This window comes from Dama dama, chromosome 24 (genome assembly GCF_033118175.1).
Source record: "Dama dama isolate Ldn47 chromosome 24, ASM3311817v1, whole genome shotgun sequence".
Lineage (NCBI taxonomy): Eukaryota > Metazoa > Chordata > Mammalia > Artiodactyla > Cervidae > Dama > Dama dama.
In genome coordinates, this window is record NC_083704.1 from 49180825 (window position 1) to 49202708 (window position 21884).

At 37.2% G+C, this 21884-nt stretch overlaps 1 protein-coding gene across 1 annotated transcript in view; it reads left to right on the forward strand.

The window, feature by feature from the left end:
* The window catches only part of ERC2 (ELKS/RAB6-interacting/CAST family member 2), a 988080-nt gene that overhangs the window by 292846 nt on the left and 673350 nt on the right, over positions 1-21884 (forward strand). Inside the window, exon 5 of the mRNA XM_061129191.1 lies at positions 18787-18942. Coding sequence (XP_060985174.1) covers positions 18787-18942 — 156 coding nt within the window. The remainder of the gene's footprint in view (positions 1-18786; positions 18943-21884) is intronic.

Sequence of the window (21884 nt, forward strand, 5' to 3'; positions counted from 1 at the left end):
GGATTGGTTGAATCTCCTTGCAGTCCAAGGAACTCTCCAGTCTTCTCCAATACCACAATTCAAAAGCATCAATTCTTCGATGCTCAGCTTTCTTTATAGTCCAACTCTCACATCCACACATGACTACTGGAAAAACCATAGTTTTGACTAGACAGACCTTTGTTGGCAAAGTAATGTCTCTACTTTTTAATAAGCTGTCTAGGTTGGTCATAACTTTTCTTCCAAGGAGCAAGCATCTTTTAAACACATACAAGAGAGGAACTCAGAAGCTAAACATGGATTCTTTGAGGAGATTAACAGGTGTCCTGGTCAGAATCACTGAGGAAAAGAGACAGACAAATAAACAATATGAAAATTAAAAAGTGGCATCACTATCAATCTTACTGAGTTAGAAATATGAGAGAATGTAATTAACAACATTTTGAAAATAAAGTTGAAATTTTAGGTTAATTCTTTTAAAAATACAACTTATTAAGACTGCATGAGAAATAGAATATCTGGGTAGGGCTATATATTAAAAACAAAAATGTTTCTATGGTTTGAAATCTTTCCATCAGAAAATATCTAAAAAACAAACCAAACAAAAAACCCTGTAGTTGTAGATGGCTTCTTCAATGAATTTTTACTAGACATTTGATGAAAAAACTGTATCAACCATACAGAAACTATATCAGAAAATAGAAAACAAGTGAAAACTTCCCAGTTTATGAGGCCAGCATAATCTTGATATCAATACCCAACAAAGCCATTGCAAGACAGGAAAATTATAGGCAGTCTGTCTCATAAACACCAGTGCAAAATATCCTAGTGAACTAAACCCTGTGGAAATGACCAAGTTGTACTTCAGGAAGGCAAGGTTGGGCTAGTATTTGTGTATCAATCAATGTTCTTTACATTAGCAGGATAAAGGAGAAAAATTAATATAATTTCAGTGAATGTGGAGAAAGCATTTGGTAAATGTAACATTCATTCATGCTGAAAAAAAAAAAGCTTTTATCAAACTTAGAAGGAGATTTTCTAATCTGATAAGAGATAGCTATAAGAAAAACTTGAGCATGTATCATTGGTACTTGTATCAATGGTAAGTATATTTAAGTGTCAATGGTAAAATATTTAAAGTGTTCTTTATGATATAAGGAACAAGACAAGAATGCTTATTACTATCACTTTTCCTCAACAATATTCTTGATATCCTGGGTATAAGAATTGTAAAGGAAGAAATAAAACCCTTTTATTCACAGGCACCATAAGTTTGCGTGTAAAAAATGTGAATCCATATATAGACTACTAGATTAATAAATGAACTTAAACAGCTGGTCACTATATAAACATGAGTCATCTACATACCAGTCACAATTATGAAATGAAATTTAAGAAACAATATAATATAGGATGGTATTAAAAAACTCAAAATATCTAAGAACAAATCTAACAATGGTGAACAAGACCTAATTTTAGTAGATCATACAAAACATAATTACATGTGGAATAACAAAAAATTTGAAACAAATCAAATAGCTCTCAATAGTGCAGTGGATGAATAAATAGTGAAATATTCATACAATGAAATGATATTTGGCAAGAGAAGGACCAAGCTATTGCTTCATGTAACAACATCATTGAATACCCCCAAAACAGTGTGGAAAGAAGCCAGACACAAAAGAACACACACAGTTTGATTCTGTTTATTTGTGTTCCCAAAATAGGCAAAAGTAATCAATGGTGTTAGATGTCTGCATAGTGGTTAATCTGGAGGAAGAAGAAGGGTGTGGAGGATGGGCGAGGGCTTGAACAAAGCTTTTGGAGTAGAAGTAATATTCTGTTTCATGATATGATTTGTATGTAACCAGGTGTGTTCGCTTTATCATAATTCATTCTGAAAACCTATGTTTTGGCTACTTTCCTATGAATAGTGTACCTTAGTTAAAAAAGTCATTGAAAAATGAAGAAAAAGTGAACAGTAAAAACAAAAAATGCTATTAAAAATTGGGTAAAGGATTTGAATAAGCATTTCTTCAATGAGAACATACAAATGGCCAATAAGGACATGAGAAGATGTCCAATGTGAATTGTCATAAGGGAAATGCAAATCTAAATTGCAGTTAGATACAACTTATCCCCTGCCCCCAGGATGGCTAAGATAAAAAGACAAAAATTGTTGAGGAGATGTGGAAATGCCAGATCCTCATATGTTGATGATAGGGATGTAAAATGGTTCTGTCCCTTTTAGAAAACTATTTGGCAGTTCTTCAAAATGTTAAACATAGCCATCATACATACCCAACCAAACTGAAAATGTGTACACACAAAAACCTACCCTTATGTGTTCATATTACCATTATTGGTAATAGTCGAAAGTCTGAAACAAGCCAGATGTTCCTTATCTTGTATGAATAAACAAAATGTGGCTTAGCTGTAGTGAAATGTTATTCAGCAATGAAAAAGAAATGAAAGACTGATACATGCTAAAACATTGATGAACCTTGAAAACATTATGCTAAATGAAAGAAGCCTGCTATGAAAGGGTACATCTTATATGATTCCATATATATATATGAACTGTCTGATATAGGCAAATCTATATAGACAGAAAGTAGGTTAGTGGTTTCTATCCAGAGATAGAAAGTAGATTAGGAGCTAGGGGGAGAGGAGAAGCAGTTGTGACTACTAATAATTACAGCAGTTTGGGGTGGTGAAAGTATTCTGGAATTAGGTGGTGATGGTTACATAACGTACTGAATTGTACACTTTAAAAGAGTGAATTTTATGGTATATATATTGTATATCAATAAAGCTATTGCTAAAAAGTGAAGATAATACAATGAAAGGATCAATAACTTTGATTACTCAAAGGTTAAAATATAAAATGAGCTATAGTATAACCAACTAGGAGATGCATTTCTGAGGTTTATGGTAGTTTTAATAAAGAGGTTATATTTATTAGTGTGAAATAAAAGTTTGGGGAAAATAATGTACCATTAATTCTAGACATTCTTGTCATTAATTCTAGAAGGGGAGATTATATAGGATTTTTTCTTCTTTTGCCCCCTGTATTCTTATGTTTTCAATAATGTGCATTCATTATATAGGGGTGATCAGGAATTATTATTTAGGAAAGACGGCAATAAGTTTGTTGAAAGAAAAATCATCTATCAAAAATCTTAAACAGTTTCTTCTGATTTCTTTTGCTGAACTGTAGACTCCAAAGTGGAGAAGGCTGTATTATTTATGGAAATTGAGAATCTGGTTCTGCCACTTGCTCTTTCTCTGAAGTCCAGCTTTCCCTTCTATGAAATGGAACCATGATACCAGGCTTCGTAGAGTTGTGATGGGATTAAAATGGATTAAAGCATGGGAAAATCCTGGCATACATTAGTTACTCAGGGAATTCTCTGCTTGTCCACCTAGTCCTTTTCAGTCTGAAAATGGAATTTTACCTGTAAAAAAGAGGAGGTACCTTTGAGCAAGGACCACTGGAGAGAAAGAATTTAACCAGCTTATTTCAGGCAGAGTCTTAGCTTTGCATACCACACAGTTTACATGTGGAAGGACTTTAAAAGTATCTTTGAAATGAGAAATCAGTGGAGAAAAAACAGTAACTCCCAGTAGGCCTGTGGTATAATAAATGATCCGGGACTTTGTTGGGCCCTTGGCAAGTCACTTGTCCCCTCTGGCTCTCACTATTCTCATTTGGCAAGTGAAAGGATTGAACAAAGTGTCCTGCTTTAAAAATTCTACCAAATCTGAAGGATTGGTGACTGGCAATTTGGACTCTCAAAGGGCCTGCCTGGGGAGTCTGAATTGACAAGGCATTCTTGCAGAGTTTAAATCTTTGCTTTGTTTGCTCCCTCGTGGCCAGCTCTGACCAGGCCAGCAGCCCCTGCCTTCTCCCTTGTTGGTGCTCAGGTTCCCAGCTTATTGTTTATTTAGGGACTGCAATTTCCTTATTGGCGTGTGCCCCCCTCCTGCAGAGTTGAGAAGTCAACCACAGGCCTCAAGTGAACCCCCCTTCAAGTTTCAGTAATGATAGTGTACCGGCCATCTCATGCCTCATCCCTAAGGCATGGTCCAGTTTCCACATCCCTCAGGCCACGCTGGTGACTTGGGGTGGCCTGAATTCCTCTGCTGCCTGTTGCTTTTTCCATGAGACAAGCATTTTGAATGTAGAGGATTTGTGCTATGTTTTGGAGATCCTTAGAATGAAGTCTCAAAGCAGGACTATTGGGGACTTCGGGGAAGTGTTAGAAGAAATGGAAGAGCAAGTCCAGGTTCTAGAAAGCCAGAAGGAGAACTTCTTCACCTGATCTTTTCCCAAAGAGAGTTGGAAGAGAACAGAGGTGTCAGGTGTCCATCTTTTTATTACTCTCTGAGATGCATTCACAGTTTTGCAAAGTAGTATTTCACTGAATTTCTGGGAAATCAACCCTGTTTGTATTCAGATGTTTGTGAAAGATGACATGGATCCATTGTTGGGAGGGCAGGTTGCAGACACCAAGGGGCTACCCCTGTCATCTGGAAGCAGTTTCTTAAACTTCTTCCTCCTTTTCTTCTCTTTCCAGCATCGTCATTATTTTCTTTTGACCTTGCTCTGTGATCTTTAAAGGCTAAAAGTACTATGTGGAAGAACCAAAATAGACTTGCTTCTAGGTGGTTGACTGTCTCTCAATCCAGTCTTTCCTGAAATTATCCCAGGGACAGCAAGGTCCCAGTGTGGCCTCCTCACTCCTAGTCAAGGGAAGTTTTATGGAAGGAACCATTCTAGTTTATGAAAGATGTTTTTAAAAAATGATTAGAGATGAAAATTCAGGTGATACAAAGAAACGCTTCATGAAGTCTTATCATGAAGCAGACAGTCTCCATTTGGAGAACTGCAAAATAGGGTGGAAGGTAGGAAACTTTCCTAGGATAAGGAATAAAGAACAAGAAAGAGAAAAATAGAAAGTATCTGATTTGCTAGGACCTCATAGTCCATGTTTGAAGTAAAAATAAATAAGGAAATAAGTATACAATTGGCTTAGTGTTTGGGGATTGGCTGACTGGATATACTATGTTTCTGGTCCAGTAGAACATTTACAGGGACATGAAAATTAACGTATTTTGGTTTGTTGATGTGGCACCCTCTTGAGCCCAGAAACTTATTTCAACAAAAGAGAAAATCTTAGGCAAGTTAATTACCTTTTGTAGGTATCATAACCTATAAAATGGGTAAAATAAATACTTACTTCATAGGGTTATGAGCAAGATTAAATGAAATTTTCTAGCACAGTGCTTGCCTTAGTTAATAATATACTTGAGCTGATGTTATTAATGTTAACTTCATTTTTAAATACCAGAATGGAGAACCTGTGTTTGCTTCTGTCCTGTGCTATTCCTTTCTGTATATTCAGATAATCCAAATATATTTATATTTTAACATAAATGGGAAAGAAAACATAGATAAAAAGAAAATCTTTCGATTTTTTCCCCCCAACCTGAGAAACTTATAAATAAATACTGATTTTTGTGTCATCCCATCCTTAAAGGAAATGTCCTTGGAGGCCAAATTAAACACAGACACAAACAACAACAAGGAACCAGTTTCTGATTCACCCAGTCCGCAGGTTGGTACTGAAGAGACTCTGTATTAGTTTGTGGCACAGACATATGCATATGGTTTTGAATTAACTGTTGCTCCCTTCCACGTGTTGGGAATGTAAGAAACGTTCAATATTAATTAAAGCAGCTTTGTATGTAGGGCTGATACTCAGAGGCATAGGTATAGCTTTAATGATTATAAAATACTGAAATACTTCTGTGGTTATCCCAAACCCTCAGAGTACCCCTCCCACTCTAGCAAATTCTGGAAAGAGTTATCACCTGCTCCCGCAGGGACTCCGAGACCTGGTTGCAGTGCTCCAGGTGGCAGATGTTCTGATTGGTTCTTGCCCTGTGCGGTATTGCTGTTGAGTGTCTCCGCAATCACCCCAACTTAAAACACTGGGATTCAGTTTCCAGTTATAACACAACTCCATTGAAACTGCCCTCATGTCACCAGTAATACTCTAATTTTTTTCTTAGTCTTTAGTGTCTTCAAATCTTTGTTTGACCTCCTTTCTTTCTTGAAACTTCACTTGCTAATTGTCTGCAACTTTTTCCATGATTTCCATAACTTTTTTTTTTTTTTAACCAATCTTTCCTTTGGCAGTTCTGCTGCTGGTTTTTCTATACTTGATTCTCAACTATATCTGAGAAACCTTTCTCTGCTAGGCAAATGACACATCAACTCTACTGTCTCAACTTCCATTTTAGCTTTTATTGTTGTTCAGTCACTTAGTTGTGTTTGACTCTTTGCAACCCCATGGACTGCAGTGCACCAGGCTTCCCTGTCCTTCACCATCACTCAGACCTTGCTCAAACTCATGTCCATCGAGTCAGTGATGCCATCCAACCACCTTGTCTTCTGTCATCCCCTTTTCCTCCTGCTTTCAATCTTGCCCAGCATCAGGGTCTTTTCCAGTGAGTCAGTTCTTCACATTAGGTGGCCAAAGTATTGGAGCTTCAGCTTCAGTATCAGTCCTTCCAATGAATATTCAGGACTGATTTCCTTTAGGATGGACTGGTTGGATCTCCTTGCAGGGAGATGATGAGATGATGAGATCTCTTGATCTCCTCTCTCTCTCCTTGAGAGTGTTCTCCAGCACCACAGTTCAAAAACATCGGGTTTTTGATTCTTCAACACTCAGCTTTCTTTATAGTCCAACTCTCACATCCGTACATGACTCCTGTAAAAACCATAGCTTGGACTATACACACCATAATCAGCAAAGTAATGTCTTTGCTTTTTAATATGCTATCTATGTTTGTCAGAGCTTTTCTTTGAAGGAGCAAGCATCTTAATTTCATGGCTGCAGTCACCATCTGGAGTGATTTTGGAGTGCAGGACAATAAAGTCTCTCACTGTTTCCATTGTTTCTCCATCTATTTGCCATAAAATAATGGGGCTACATGCCATGATCTTAGTTTTTTGAATGTTGAGTTTTAAGTAAGCTTTTTCACTCTCTTTGACCTTCATCAAGAGGCTCTTTTTGCTTTCTGCCATAAGGGTGGTATCATCTGTATATCTAAGGTTATTGATAATTCTCCCCACAATCTTGATTCCAGCTTGTGCTTCATCCAGCCCGCCATTTCACATGATTTTCTCTGCATATAAGTTAAATAGGCAGGATGACAGTAAACAACCTTGATGCACTGGTTCCCAGTTTTGAACCAGTGTTTTGTTTCATGTCCAGTTCTAACTGTTGGTTCTTGATCTGCATACTGATTTCTCAGGAGACAGGTAAGGTCATATGGTATTCCCATCTCTTGAAAAATTTTCCATAGTTTGTTGTGATCCACATAGTCAAAGGCTTTGTCATAAGTGAATAAAGCAGAAGTAGATGTTTTTCTGGAACTCTTACTTTTTCTATGATCCAGTGGATGTTGACAATTTTATTTCTGGTTCCTTTGCCATCTCTAGCCTCACTTGGAGAATTTTGAGCATTGCCTTGCTAGCATGTGAGATAAGTGCAATTGTGTGTTAGTTTGAACATTTTTTGTCATTGCCTTTCTTTGGGATTGGAATGAAAACTGAGGTTTTTATTATTAACTTCTCCAAGGCCAACTTATTATGTCCTTTTACCAGCTTATAAATAATTCCCAGTCAGATTCAAGTATACACTCTAGCTTGATTCTGAAGACTGCTTATCATTCATTTCCATCTTTCTTTCATTTCCTACTCCAAGGCAACTAAAAGTGATCTATACTTTTTAAACAGTCCTGTCTTACTTCTCCTTGATACATACTCCATGTGTGCATGCTCGGTCATGTCCAACTCTTTGCAACCCCATGGACTGTAGCCCACCAGACTCTGCTGTCCATGGAATTTTCCTGGCAAGAATATTGTAGTGGGTTGCCATTTCCTACTCCAGGGGATCTTCCCGACCCAGGGAATGAACCCATGTCTCCTGCATTGGCGGGTGGATTCTTTACTACTATGCCACCTGGGAATCCCTCCATAGTCCATACTTGTTCTCTTATTCCTCTAACTTACATTAATTAAAATTTAATTTCTGACTTCTCTGTGTTCTTACACAGGGCTATATCTAACTATATTTTGGTGTTATTTTTCACACTATTTCTTGTATATTATGCTTTCTAGTTACAAGTGACTGAAACTCTGCTATTGTATTTTAATATTATGAAGAGTGTATGATTCAGATTAGCTGTATCTTGCTGTTCAAATGATGTTATAAGGGCCCCATTATTTAAGCAGATTCTTACTACATGGTATTAAAGAAGACATCAACCAGCCCCAGACCCATATTTTTCTTGTCATTCATAATCTCAGAAAATGAGAGGTCCTTGATTTTGTGTCATTTCCCTCAAAGAACTCTGCTTGGCCTTGATGGCTTAATGAGTTCACCCCTGGATCATTCAGTGTCCAGAGGTGGTGCTTCTCACCAAGGGTCAGACTGGAAAACCCCATTAAAACCCCAGGGAGTTGGGGCGACGTAGTTCCCAAAAGGGGAAGAAGTTGAGCAGACAGTTAAAAAGAAACAGATACATGCTACAGCTAGAAAGAGGAAGGAAGGGGATCTTGATAGAGGACCTACTGTGTGGTAGGTATTGTTCTGGAAGGTGTGCATCTTGTCACTCGTTTTATTCTCATCACAACCTTAGGGATACGGTTAGCAAGGTTAGGAATATAGTCATTAAGGTGGACTGAAAATAGATGGTACTGTCTTCTACATGCGAATCTCTCAGAACTGGGAGTGAATAGGGACTTAATATACTGTTGTTGGCCTATAACAACAACCCTTTATCCTCCTGAGGGCGTTTCATGATAGATACTTTGCATGCATTACAGATCACTTTTAATTTTCATAACCTGCTCTTGAGCGTGGTCTTATTTCATGGGAGCTCGGTGTTTTGCACAAAGGCATAAAAACCTGAAGCAGGATTTGCATTCAGGTTTGTGACTTTCTAAGGGTTAGTTGGATTGTTTTATTTTAGCTCTGTTTGTTAGACACGAGTCTGTTAACCTCCACAACAAATTAATACATGGAGACGAAAACCTCAGAGGTCACAGTGTGTCCAGCCAGAACCACTAGAGACGCATCTTCTCCCTGAGGGTCATTAGTAATGTGCCCAGAGACAGTACAGCAGAAGGAGGCATTCCTAGGGCGTGGATTTCATGAAGAATGAATCAGAAGTAGGCCAGTGAGACCATGAAAAGAAGCATCAAAGCACCCTAACTGCTTTTACTTTGAACTAGCCCAACCTGATTCTGTGGTTGTACATTTTGTTCTAAAGAATTAGATACTATCTGAATAAACAGACAAACAAGAAAATAACATGAAAAAAACATCATGTCCCTTGTCATCTAATCTAGGTCATCATCTTTGTATAGTTTGATAAGGCTCAGGAAGAAGTTTTTGACATTTTGTTTTTTCTCCTAACATGCCTTAGGCCCAAGTTTACTTCTTTCTGGAGTACTTAACTTGGGCTCACATAACCGCAGTGAATCCCACACAATAAATCCTTCAAAAAGCAGGGCATTACTCAGATAACTGAGGACTGCTCAGTTATGTTTGCAGCTACAACTAGATGATTTTTAAAAGTTAAGGCTTCAAGAGCCTCTGTGGTATCCAGTAAGAATAGTCTAGAATTTTATTCTAAATAAAGTGTAATATAATTATGTAAGGATGTTTCCTGAACATTAGATCACATCTTCTCTTTAAACCATTTGGCCCTATTTTTGTTGATTAATGTCCATAGACTGTTATATGATCACAGAGAGTTCCATGCTCTTTAAAAACAAACAAACAAACAAAACCTTGTATTTTCTTTCTTGGCCAGATATTAAAATGAAACTAGTAATTCTTCCTGTATTTGAAAGGAAAGCACATTGTGACACTCAGCGATAACATAATTGTTAATTTTTGTGACTAAATGATACTGCTTTTTTGATGTTCCACCCACTCACCATTTCAGTGTTCACAGTTCCTAGACAGGAATTGAAATCTGTTTCTTGGTGTTTAAGAGGAACATAATGTTTGACAAACACAAAAAGGATAATAAAGGCATCCTTACTGGCAAATTTGCTCCAGAAAGTTTACTCCTAGAGTTGCTGTACACTTAGGCCAAATTGGGTATCTTTTGAGAATAGCTTCATGTTTTTCTAAATGTACTTGGCCAGTAAAGTTGTCCTTGTCTCTTTTGCATTGATTAGTCTTGTCCTTTGTATATGCTGGACACCTAAAGTCATTTAAAATACCCAAGTCACACGAGGACCTTATGAAAGTGCAGATTCAGATTCAGTAGTTGTGAGCTGTGGCCTGAGATTCTGCATTTCTAAAAAGCTCCCAGGTTACCAGAAAATTACTAGAGCTAATCAATGAATATAGTAAAGTTGCAGGATATAAAATTAACACACAGAAATCCTTTGCATTAATATACACTAACAATGAAAAAACAGACAGAGAAATTAAGGAAACAATACCATTCACCATTGCAACAAAAAGAATAAAATACTTAGGAGTATATCTACCTAAAGAAACAAAGGACCTATACATAGAAAACTATAAAACACTGATGAAAGAAATCAAAGAGGACACAAACAGATGGAGAAACATACCGTGTTCATGGATTGGAAGAATTAATATTGTCAAAATGGCTATTCTACCCAAAGCAGTCTATAGATTCAATGCAATCCCTATCAAGCTACCAACGGTATTTTTCACAGAACTAGACCAAAGAATTTCACAATTTGTATGGAAATACAAAAAACCTCGAATAGCCAAAGTAATCTTGAGAAAGAAGAATGGAACTGGAGGAATCAACCTGCCTGACTTCAGACTCTACTACAAAGCCACAGTCATCAAGACAGTATGGTACTGGCACAAAGACAGAAATATAGATCAATGGAACAGAATAGAAAGCCCAGAGATAAATCCACGAACCTATGGACACCTTATCTTTGACAAAGGAGGCAAGGATATACAATGGAAAAAAGACAACCTCTTTAACAAGTGGTGCTGGGAAAACTGGTCAACCACTTGTAAAAGAATGAAACTAGAACACTTTCTAACACCATACACAAAAATAAACTCAAAATGGATTAAAGATCTAAATGTAAGACCAGAAACTATAAAACTCCTAGAGGAGAACATAGGCAAAACACTCTCCGACATAAATCAAAGCAAGATCCTCTATGACCCACCTCCCAGAATATTGGAAATAAAAGCAAAACTAAACAAATGGGACCTAATGAAACTTAAAAGCTTTTGCACTACAAAGGAAACTATAAGTAAGGTGAAAAGACAGCCCTCAGATTGGGAGAAAATAATAGCAAATGAAGCAACAGACAAAGGATTAATCTCAAAAATATACAAGCAACTCCTGCAGCTCAATTCCAGAAAAATAAATGACCCAATCAAAAAATGGGCCAAAGAACTAAACAGACATTTCTCCAAAGAAGACATACAGATGGCTAACAAACACATGAAAAGATGCTCAACATCACTCATTATTAGAGAAATGCAAATCAAAACCACAATGAGGTACCATTACACGCCAGTCAGGATGGCTGCTATCCAAAAGTCTACAAGCAATAAATGCTGGAGAGGGTGTGGAGAAAAGGGAACCCTCTTACACTGTTGGTGGGAATGCAAACTAGTACAGCCGCTATGGAAAACAGTGTGGAGATTTCTTAAAAAACTGGACATAGAACTGCCATATGACCCAGCAATCCCACTTCTGGGCATACACACTGAGGAAACCAGATCTGAAAGAGACACGTGCACCCCAATGTTCATTGCAGCACTGTTTATAATAGCCAGGACATGGAAGCAACCTAGATGCCCATCAGCAGATGAATGGATAAGGAAGCTGTGGTACATATACACCATGGAATATTACTCAGCCATTAAAAAGAATTCATTTGAACCAGTCCTAATGAGATGGATGAAGCTGGAGCCCCTTATACAGAGTGAAGTAAGCCAGAAAGATAAAGAACATTACAGCATACTGACACATGTATATGGAATTTAGAAAGGTGATAACGATAACCCTATATGCAGAACAGAAAAAGAGACACAGAAATACAGAACAGACTTTTGAACTCTGTGGGAGAATGTGAGGGTGGGATATTTCAAAAGAACAGCATGTATACTATCTATGGTGAAACAGATCACCAGCCCAGGTGGGATGCACGAGACAAGTGCTCCGGCCTGGTGCACTGGGAAGACCCAGAGGAATCGGGTGGAGAGGGAGGTGGGAGGGGGGATCGGGATTGGGAATACATGTAAATCCATGGCTGATTCATATCAATGTATGACAAAACCCACTGGAAAAAAAAAATAATAATAAAAAAAAAATCACTTGGGAAAAAAAAAAATAAAATAAGCAAACACTAAAAAAAAAAAAAAAAATAAAAAGCTCCCAGGTGATGTCAGTGCTATTGTCTGTAGACTACACTGTGTAACAAGAATACAGACTGTGCTTCATGGTAGAGAGGGAGGGGTGCCCATGTATCTTGTTCATATCTATCTGGTATCTCACACATCTGGTAAGGTGACTGGTACCCAGTAGATGCTCAGTATGCATTTGTTGAATGAATGAGAGAACTTCTTGTATCTAAATTTACTATCAACTATAGCAGACATGTCCTAGACAAATCCAAAGATTATATATATCCAAAGATTTTATATATATATATATATACACACACACACACACATATATATATATAAATAAAATGAAGCAGAGATGAAATAAACTTATTTTAGTCTTTCCACCTGACATTTATCCTCACTGCTATAGTCCCTGCACTTGTGTGCTTTCTAGTATTCGTGGCTGATTCCAGAATTACAGGCTGGCCCACTGGGCAGGTGATTGCCCAGTGTTCATTTCCAGTGACTTACTGTTTGCCCATCAGAAGGGCATCCCTGGTGGCTCAGACAGTAAAGAATCCGCCTGCAGTGCAGGAGACCCAGGTTTGATCCCTGGGTCGGGAAGATCTGCTGGAGAAGGGATAGGCTACCCACTCCAGTATTCTTGGGCTTCCCTGGTGGCTCAGCTGGTAAAGAATCTGCCTGCAATGTGGGAGACCTGGGTTGGATTCCTGTGTTGGGAAGATCCCCTCGAGAAGGGAAAGGCTACCCACTCCAGTATTCTGGCCTGGAGAATTCCATGGACAAAGGAGCCTGGCGGGCTACAGTCCATGGGGTTGCAAAGAGTTGGTCCTCAGCTAACTATTTTGCATCTGTTGGATGATATATATAAAATAGTCTTGGGCATGAATCTTTCAGTAGGAGTTATGGTCTGTATGTATAAAATAAAGTATTATTACAAGTATTTTATGAGTATGTGGAAAGAAATGACTTAAAGAGCTAGTCAATTCAGACTTTTTTTTTTTTTTTAAACTCATGGGGAATGAAACAAACACATTTCAGTTGTTTTTAGCCCCCCCACAGAAATGTCTTCCCCCCCTACCCCACATTCCTGCAGTCTTTAACAAAAATATATTATAAAAGCAAAACAATTTCATGCTTTTCCTATCCCAGGACTATTTGAAAAATGTCTCCTGAGACACGGAGTGGCAAGTTGAGGGAGCATGGGGGTCTGCCTGTTCTCGCACTGCTTAGGGCTCAGAGCAGACTCTCAGTAAATGACTTGAGTGACAGAAGCTGACATGATGATGTGAATTTATTTAAGCCCTCAATTATTTTAAATTGGGGGTAATCATGGCAAGTTTTCTTTTGAAGAATCCAAATCATTGTTTTGACTCTTTGCTTCAGTATATAACCCTGAGCTTAATGTGTTCATTAAAGTTCTATTTTTCCCCCCAAGAATTGACTTCTAGAGTAATAACACTGGAAAAATCAAAGTAAATAGAATGCTTTGCTGTAGGACCTTGCAGAATGATTAATGCTGATATGCATTGGGAATCCCCAATAATCATTTCTCAAACTTACTTGACCCTGCAGGCCCCTTTTCACAGAGCATTTGGTTTCTGTGAACTTCAGGAAAAGCTGTTTCTATTTCACTTTCTCCATCTCTAAGGAAGGCCTAGAATTATCTGCTTTGAGAGCTTGCTTCTTTGTGAAGCACAATCTAGATGAGTATTTGAAAATCACTACATAAATTATTTTAAAATATCAGTTATAGATAATATGTAAAGATATCCTGATGAAGATTCTTTGGTGATTGAGAGTAAAATATTGCTCTACCTTCTAAAATTCCACTTCGAGGATGCCACAGCCTATGTCTTCACTTAAGTTTTCTTCTCTCCGTTGTATACCAGTGCTTGAGTTACTGAGCATGTGCATGTGCATTTTGTATCTGTTTTGAAAGTGAAAGTTGCTCAGTTATGTCCCACTCTTTGCAATCCCAGGGACTTCTCCAGGCCAGAATACTGGAGTGGGTTGCCTTTCTCTTCTCCAGGTGATCTTCCCAACCAGGGGTTGAACCAATGTCTCCCACATTGCAGGCAGATTCTTTACCTGCTGAGCCACAAGGAAAGCCCAAGAATACTAGAGTGGGTAGCCTATCCCTTCTCCAGCAGATCTTCCCGACCCAGGAATTGAACCAGGGTCTCTTGCATTGCAGGCGGATTCTTTACCAACTGAGCTATCAGGAAAGCCCTCTGTTTTGAAAGGCAACATTTATGTACCACATTGAGCCATACCAGGACATGTGAGATAGTTTTCTTCCATTGCCTTCCTTAAATACATGTTTTTAGTAATTTATCTTAGTTTTAGAGATTTAAAAAAAAAAAAAATTGTTCTTTTTGAATTCCTGAAACTGAAGCAGTGGAGCAGCTATGACCATGGCAGTCATTTTCTTTGCCTTAATTTTTCATGCTTATATTTTCTCATGTCTTTCTCTGGCTCAGCATTTTGAATATCTTCTTGGGCAGAATCAACGCACCATCTAATATGTTTGTATTTTGTATCTTGTATCTTTTCTCTTCCTTAGATCTTGCTGTTAGCCTTCCATCTCCTTTTCTCCATGCTTGTGATTTTGGTTTTGAGTTCTTGAAATAGACTCATTCATGTAGGAACAGAAATATCAATAAGGACAGAAAAATAGATCTTTATTAAAGTGACTTCCACAATATCCATTTCTCATTCATCTTTTTTCTTTCATTTTTTTTTCTTTTGATATTCTTGGGCATCTGTGACTAAAAGAAAAAGTTTGGGAGGAAAAAGAGGCTGCTTAATTTAAGAAAATTAGTAAAAGTTAAAATATTTTTAAAATGTGTTTTACTAATTTGGTGAAATTTTGACTCAGATATGTATAGATCATGTTTATAGAGGATTTTCTCTGTTTCTATGTGACTTCACTCTTATATTTCTTTAGCAATGTGTAATTTTTAAAAGTCCAGTGAAAAGCTCTTTTTAACCCATTTTGAAGTTAGCAGTTGTGGTTACTGCTACCTAAACTCTTAGAAGTTGACTGAGAGGAAAGCTGAAGGTTTCTTTTCCCCTTGCCTACATGATTGAGATGAAATTTTAACAAATGCTACCAAGAAATTAAAGTGTAAAATACGGGACTACAAAGTATATTTCAGTACACACATATATTTATATAAGTATGTATGTGTATACTTATATATAAATACATATGTATACATGTAAATATGTATACACATATGTATACATATAAATATGTCAGTTTAGACTTGATTCTGAAGTCAAAGGAGATTTTATATCAGAAAGCAGGAATGTTGACTGTTTCTTTCACACTTAACTTACAGGTAAATTCTTGTAAAAATTGTACTTCAGTTCAGTTCAGTCACTCAGTCGTGTCCGACTCTTCACGACCCCATGAACTGCAGCACGCCAGGCCTCCCTGTCCATCACCAACTCCCAGAGTTTACTCAAACTCATGTCCATCGAGTCGGTGATGCCATCCAACCACCTCATCCTCTGTTGTCCCCTCCTCCTCCTGCCCCCAATCCCTCCAAGCATCAGGGTCTTTTCCAGTGAGTCAACTCTTCTCATGAGGTGACCAAAGTATTGGAGTTTCAGCTTCAGCATCAGTCCTTCCAATGATCACCCAGGACTGATCTTTAGGATGGACTGGTTGGATCTCCTTGCAGTCCAAGGGACTCTGAAGAGTCTTCTCTAACACCACAGTTCAAAAGCATTAATTTTTCGGCGCTCAGCTTTCTTCCCAGTCCAGCTCTCACATCCATACATGACCACTGGAAAAACCATAGCCTTGACTAGATGGACCTTTGTTGGCAAAGTAATGTCTCTGCTTTTTAATATACTATCTAGGTTGGTCATAACTTTCCTTCCAAGGAGTAAGCATCTTTTAATTTCATAGCTGCAATTACCATCTGCAAAATGCTGAAAAATTTCTATCTCAGTAAAGCGCAGAAATCTACATTAATGTTTTAATAGATTAATGATTAATGTTTTAATAGATATCTTTATGTTTTAAAGAAATAATATAGTCTTAAGACTTTCATGGGCAGTAAATAAAATAGTTAATAGTGGGTATATTTGGGTGATGAGATTGGGGTGGACATCATAATTATCTGTGTGACTTTTCAAGTTTTCTGTAATGAGCATGTTTTAATTTTATAGTCAGAAAAAATGTTGACTTAAAGTGACTCTCATTTATTTATAAAGGCTCTTATGAACTTGTAAAAGTTCTTTTTCGATAGCCTTTTCATTATTGCTGCTCTTTTTATCTACAGAGTTAGCATAGCTTAGAATTCAAATGAATCACTAAGAAGGACTCCCTACATTTATCAGCTTGGCCTGCTATAAGAAAATACCACAGGCTGGGTGGCTTAAAAAACAGAAATTTATTTTCTTGCAGTTCTGGAGGCTGGGAGTCTGAGATCAGGGTGCCAGTATGGTTGGATTCCTGTGAGAATCCTGGCTTTCAGACCGTCACCCTCTTGCCATGTTCTCACATGGCAGAGAGAGAAAACAAGCTCTCTAGTATCTCTTATGAGGGTGCTAATCCCATCATGAGGGTTCCATACTCATGCCTCCATCTAATCCTGATTACCTCCCAAAGGCCACCTCTCCAAATATAATCACATTAGGAATTAGAGCTTCAACATATAAATTTTGGAGGCACCTAGATATTTAGTCTCTAACATTCTTCTCACTCAAGTTGGCAGTATACAAGATGACCAGGTATGCATCTAATATTGAAAAAGACTTGCAGGCTGTAAATAAAAATATGATAGTTATCATTGGATGATAGAAATATAGGGAATTTTCTCCATTTTTTGTGAATTTCAAGTATATTACTTTTATAACTGAAAGGATACAATAAACACTATTTTAAAAAGAAGATGAAATACTACAGAATGGAATGTAATATTCCATAATAATGTTGCAAATTTCAAAATCATTTTTTTTTCATCTTCTTGGGTTTTTTTTTAAGAATTAATAAGTGTCTTCAGCACTTAGAGAAACCAGGTATGGGAACACAGTGGAGCTTAGTAAGCTGCTGCTGCTGGTTCTCATTTTTCTACTTTTAACAGTGATGGCAATGTTCATGATAATGAAACATGCCATTGGGCATGTAATATAGGAAAGTAAAATAGAAAGTAGCTACAAAATCAGGATAGACATAATTGTTAAAGTTTTTTTCTGAGTTTTTATAAATAGAATAGCCCATTCATTGTCTTTTCTTTTAGAACTCTTTAGTCTCTTAGATTCTGAAAAAATGAATTGGTAAAAAAAAAAAAATGAGTTAGTGGCTCATTTTTCATTAACTTCCAATTGCAAATGTAATATAACCTCCTTGAATCTACACAATAAAATGGCAGGGAGATGGTGACAGTGAGAAAACTTGACATCAAACTTCCAGTGTGTTTCATTCCAAGCACTGATTTGTGTTTAATACCTGAGGCTGAGGAACTGCTTTTCCCTCTCTGATGCATCTCCTGTCTCCTCTCCTCTCTTTCTAATGCATCATTTCTTATTATGCTCCACCTTGTGTGTAGAATCTGTCATTTCCTTCTTTTAAAAAAATTGTCTATGATTTGTCCTCAATTAACCCCTCATTTGAGTGTAGTATTTCTAGTTATTTTTTTTTAACTCTATAAATCAATAGGCTAGAAATGCCCTTCACGATAGTGATTTTTTTTTTTTTTTGGTCACACAGGAAGCTGTCTGCTTGCCAAGTAAATCATGATGTGATATATTATTTCCAGTTGCTGTAAATTTTCAATATTCAGTGTGTCGGTCATACTAGGTCATGATTCAGTTATTTAATTTCACTTGTGTCTGTATTTTAGATGAGAATCCTTTCCCCCATTAGTAGATTTTAATTTCCTTCTCTTTCACAGTCAAATTCCAAGCATGCCTTATAAAACTAGCCACAAAATACACACATGAACAAACCATTTTTGTGTGTGCAAGTAGACGCAAAAATATTCACTGGTAAACTATCTCTGAAATTATAAATTTGTCTTCTTAAATGTCATTTTTGTTTTTAACACTGTAGATCACTTTTGTCATCATTTCTTTTGTAATTTGATTCCTAGATATGCAACAAACATATCTAGGTAACTCTCTGTCTTGTATTGACATAAGCTGTTTATTGGGAGCTTAAAAAATAATCTCACAAGTGATCTTCAGAGGTGAAAAAAGTAAATTGTTCTGAATTCAGGGCTGTATCTACACCATAGTTAATGTATTACTGTTGAATAAATTGCTTTCTGAAATTGTTTTGATAATATTGAAAAAGCAATTTTCTTTCCCTCTTTTTTTTTTTTTTTTTAACCAACAGGACACAAAAATCGCTTCATTGGAGCGAAACATAAGGGATCTTGAGGATGAGATCCAGATGTTAAAAGCCAATGGTGTGTTGAACACTGAGGACCGTGAAGAAGAGATAAAACAAATAGAGGTTTACAAAAGTCACTCCAAGTTCATGAAAACCAAGGTATGGTCCAAAGTTATAAACTTTTATATTCTTAATGTGACTGGAAAGTTATGGTTTATATACATACTTCCCCCCAAATACCCACATAATCTGCTTTATGTGATATATGAAATATATGGACAATGAAGAATGAGGAAGATTTTTAGTTCAAAAGTGTAGATTCCAGAAAAATCAGGGAAAACTTTTGGTGGAATTTTTACTTACTAAGGGGTTCAGGATTTTCTTTTTTTGTTTGTTTGTTTTCTTTCTTTTTTTTTTTTATTAGTTGGAGGCTAATTACTTCACAACATTTCAGTGGGTTTTGTCATACATTGATATGAATCAGCCATGGATTTACACGTATTCCCCATCCCGATCCCCGCTCCCACCTCCCTCTCCACCCGATTCCTCTGGGTCTTCCCAGTGCACCAGGCCGGAGCACTTGTCTCATGCATCCCACCTGGGCTGGTGATCTGTTTCACCATAGATAGTATACATGCTGTTCTTTTGAAATATCCCACCCTCACATTCTCCCACAGAGTTCAAAAGTCTGTTCTGTATTTCTGTGTCTCTTCTTCTGTTTTGCATATAGGGTTATCGTTACCATCTTGCTAAATTCCATATATATGTGTTAGTATGCTGTAATGTTCTTTATCTTTCTGGCTTACTTCACTCTGTATAAGGGGCTCCAGCTTCATCCATCTCATTAGGACTGGTTCAAATGAATTCTTTTTAATGGCTGAGTAATATTCCATGGTGTATATGTACCACAGCTTCCTTATCCATTCATCTGCTGATGGGCATCGAGGTTGCTTCCATGTCCTGGCTATTATAAACAGTTCAGGATTTTCTAATGAGTTCCTTCGGTGTCCCTCTGTCTTGGGAATTAACATTTATTTTTAATAGTCTTTGCTCTCCAAATTTCCTGAGATTTCATAAGTTTGCTATTTTTAAAAGTTTCTATCTTTGCCAAGTTTCTGACCCATCCCTGGAAGGTGATGGTCTTAAAAGGTGTTAATCTTGGAAGCCAATTTAATTGATTTCAATGGTATGAAGATATTTTGGTTTTAATGTAGTATTTGACAGGACTGATTTGAGTCCCAGTGCTATCATTTGCTGAAAATATTCAACTGCTGTGATTCTCAGTTTCTTCATTCATGAAATACTGATAAGAAAAAGGAAAATACCTTCATCATTGGGTCGCTTTGACAATTCCAGGAGATTATGCATTTAAAATACTTACTCCCTTGACTGATCTCTAGAAAGCATTCAGTCATGTGAGACATTGTTGTTGAGTGTTATTATTGTCATCTATTGCTGTGGAATATTTGCGAAATATTACTATAGTAATCATTTCCATTACTTTTTATCAGTATTGCTAGTTTTAAAGAATTTGGCTTATATTTTTCAAAATGAAACTTTGAGGTGCAAATGGACAAATCACCTGAAAATCTATTCTTCTTATATATGCAGAATTATTCAATTTATGAGCAGCCCAATCAGCCTTTTGAGACTTCAAAATACTTTTATTTATTCCTCTATTTAAGCCATTCTTTTTGAAAACAATAACCATACCAATTAAAATTATTTTTCTTTTTTCTACCACTTTCTCTTAAGTACCCCTGTTCTTATTCTAGGTTTTGCTGTTTGTTGCCTTATAAAATGCAGCAGAGTTGAGTGATGCACGTTTCTGTGAGAAAGCAGTGGGAAGTTGAGAGGAAAACTGCTTAAATAATGGTTATGATTTTTATCAGTTGTGAAATACATGGATAATCTTTGCAAAGAATTTGCAAAATTATAGGAGAGAAATAATATGCAGTGTCTACTTTACTCTGTATGTGTGTGTACATGTGTTTCTCTAGGAAAAACAAAATCTGTGCTATACTTCTGTCAACTTCCATCTGTAAGTTAATGTTGAGATTTTGACTAAAACTTTCCATCAAGGAGTAGAGATATGAGAAGGAGAATGTCCAGTGTATTTGAATGTAACCCCTTGCTTTTAGTGATGGCCACAAAATGCAGAGCAGATTTCCTTGCTAAGTCCTCCCTTCTGGTTTCTTTTTTGCAGTCCTTTCCTCTTAGAGAGTTGAGCTGACATGCCACAAGCACAGTAGTAGGGTGGCCTGCAGACAATGGCCAGATCACTCTAGGAATGAAGACCAGATGTACAGATCTGAGTGAATCCATGAAGATTGGGGGAAATGATTGTTTTGGCTCAAACTTTTCCTCCCCACCCTATCCTGTCATATATCAGTGGAGGATAGTTCAAGCCACTTGTACAACTGAAAATGCCTTGAAATTTGTAATCTCTGTCCCTCAATATAGATTGTGTCCTGGTGAATAAAACATGTATATGGTCTTCAGGAAGCAAGTGATGGCCTCTGTTAGCCCACAGTCTTCTCATGCACCATCAGTCCTTGAGCTAGTTTTAACTTTTAATGGTTAGTTACTTTCAAGGGTTCCCAGAGTGTTCAAGTCGCAAGGATGTTTGAGGAGAGAAAAGGAGTTAGGTGAAAAGAGTGCGGGCTGAAGACTGAAGCAGACTCTGGCAGATTTCTAACCTGCCCTTGATAGCTGCTTGACCTTGAGGAGTGACTTAAGTCACTCAGCCACACTTTCCTCATCTATGAAGTGGGGGCAACACTGCAAAACTTAGAGAGTGACTCAAAATCTTGAACGAAATACTGCAGTTAAAGCACCTGGCTCAAAAAAGTAGGCGATGACCATATCCATTATTATTGAAGAAATATAATCAAATATATTAATAATTTTAGTAAGTGCAAAGAGGAGCTAAGGAGCCTCTTGATGAGGGTGAAAGGAGACTGAAAAAGCTGGATTAAAGCTTAACATTCATAAAACTAAGATTATGGCATCTGGTCCCATCACTTCATGCCAAGTAGATGGGAAAAAAGTGAAAGCAGTGACAGATTTTTTTCTTCTCAGGCTCCAAAATCACTGCAGCT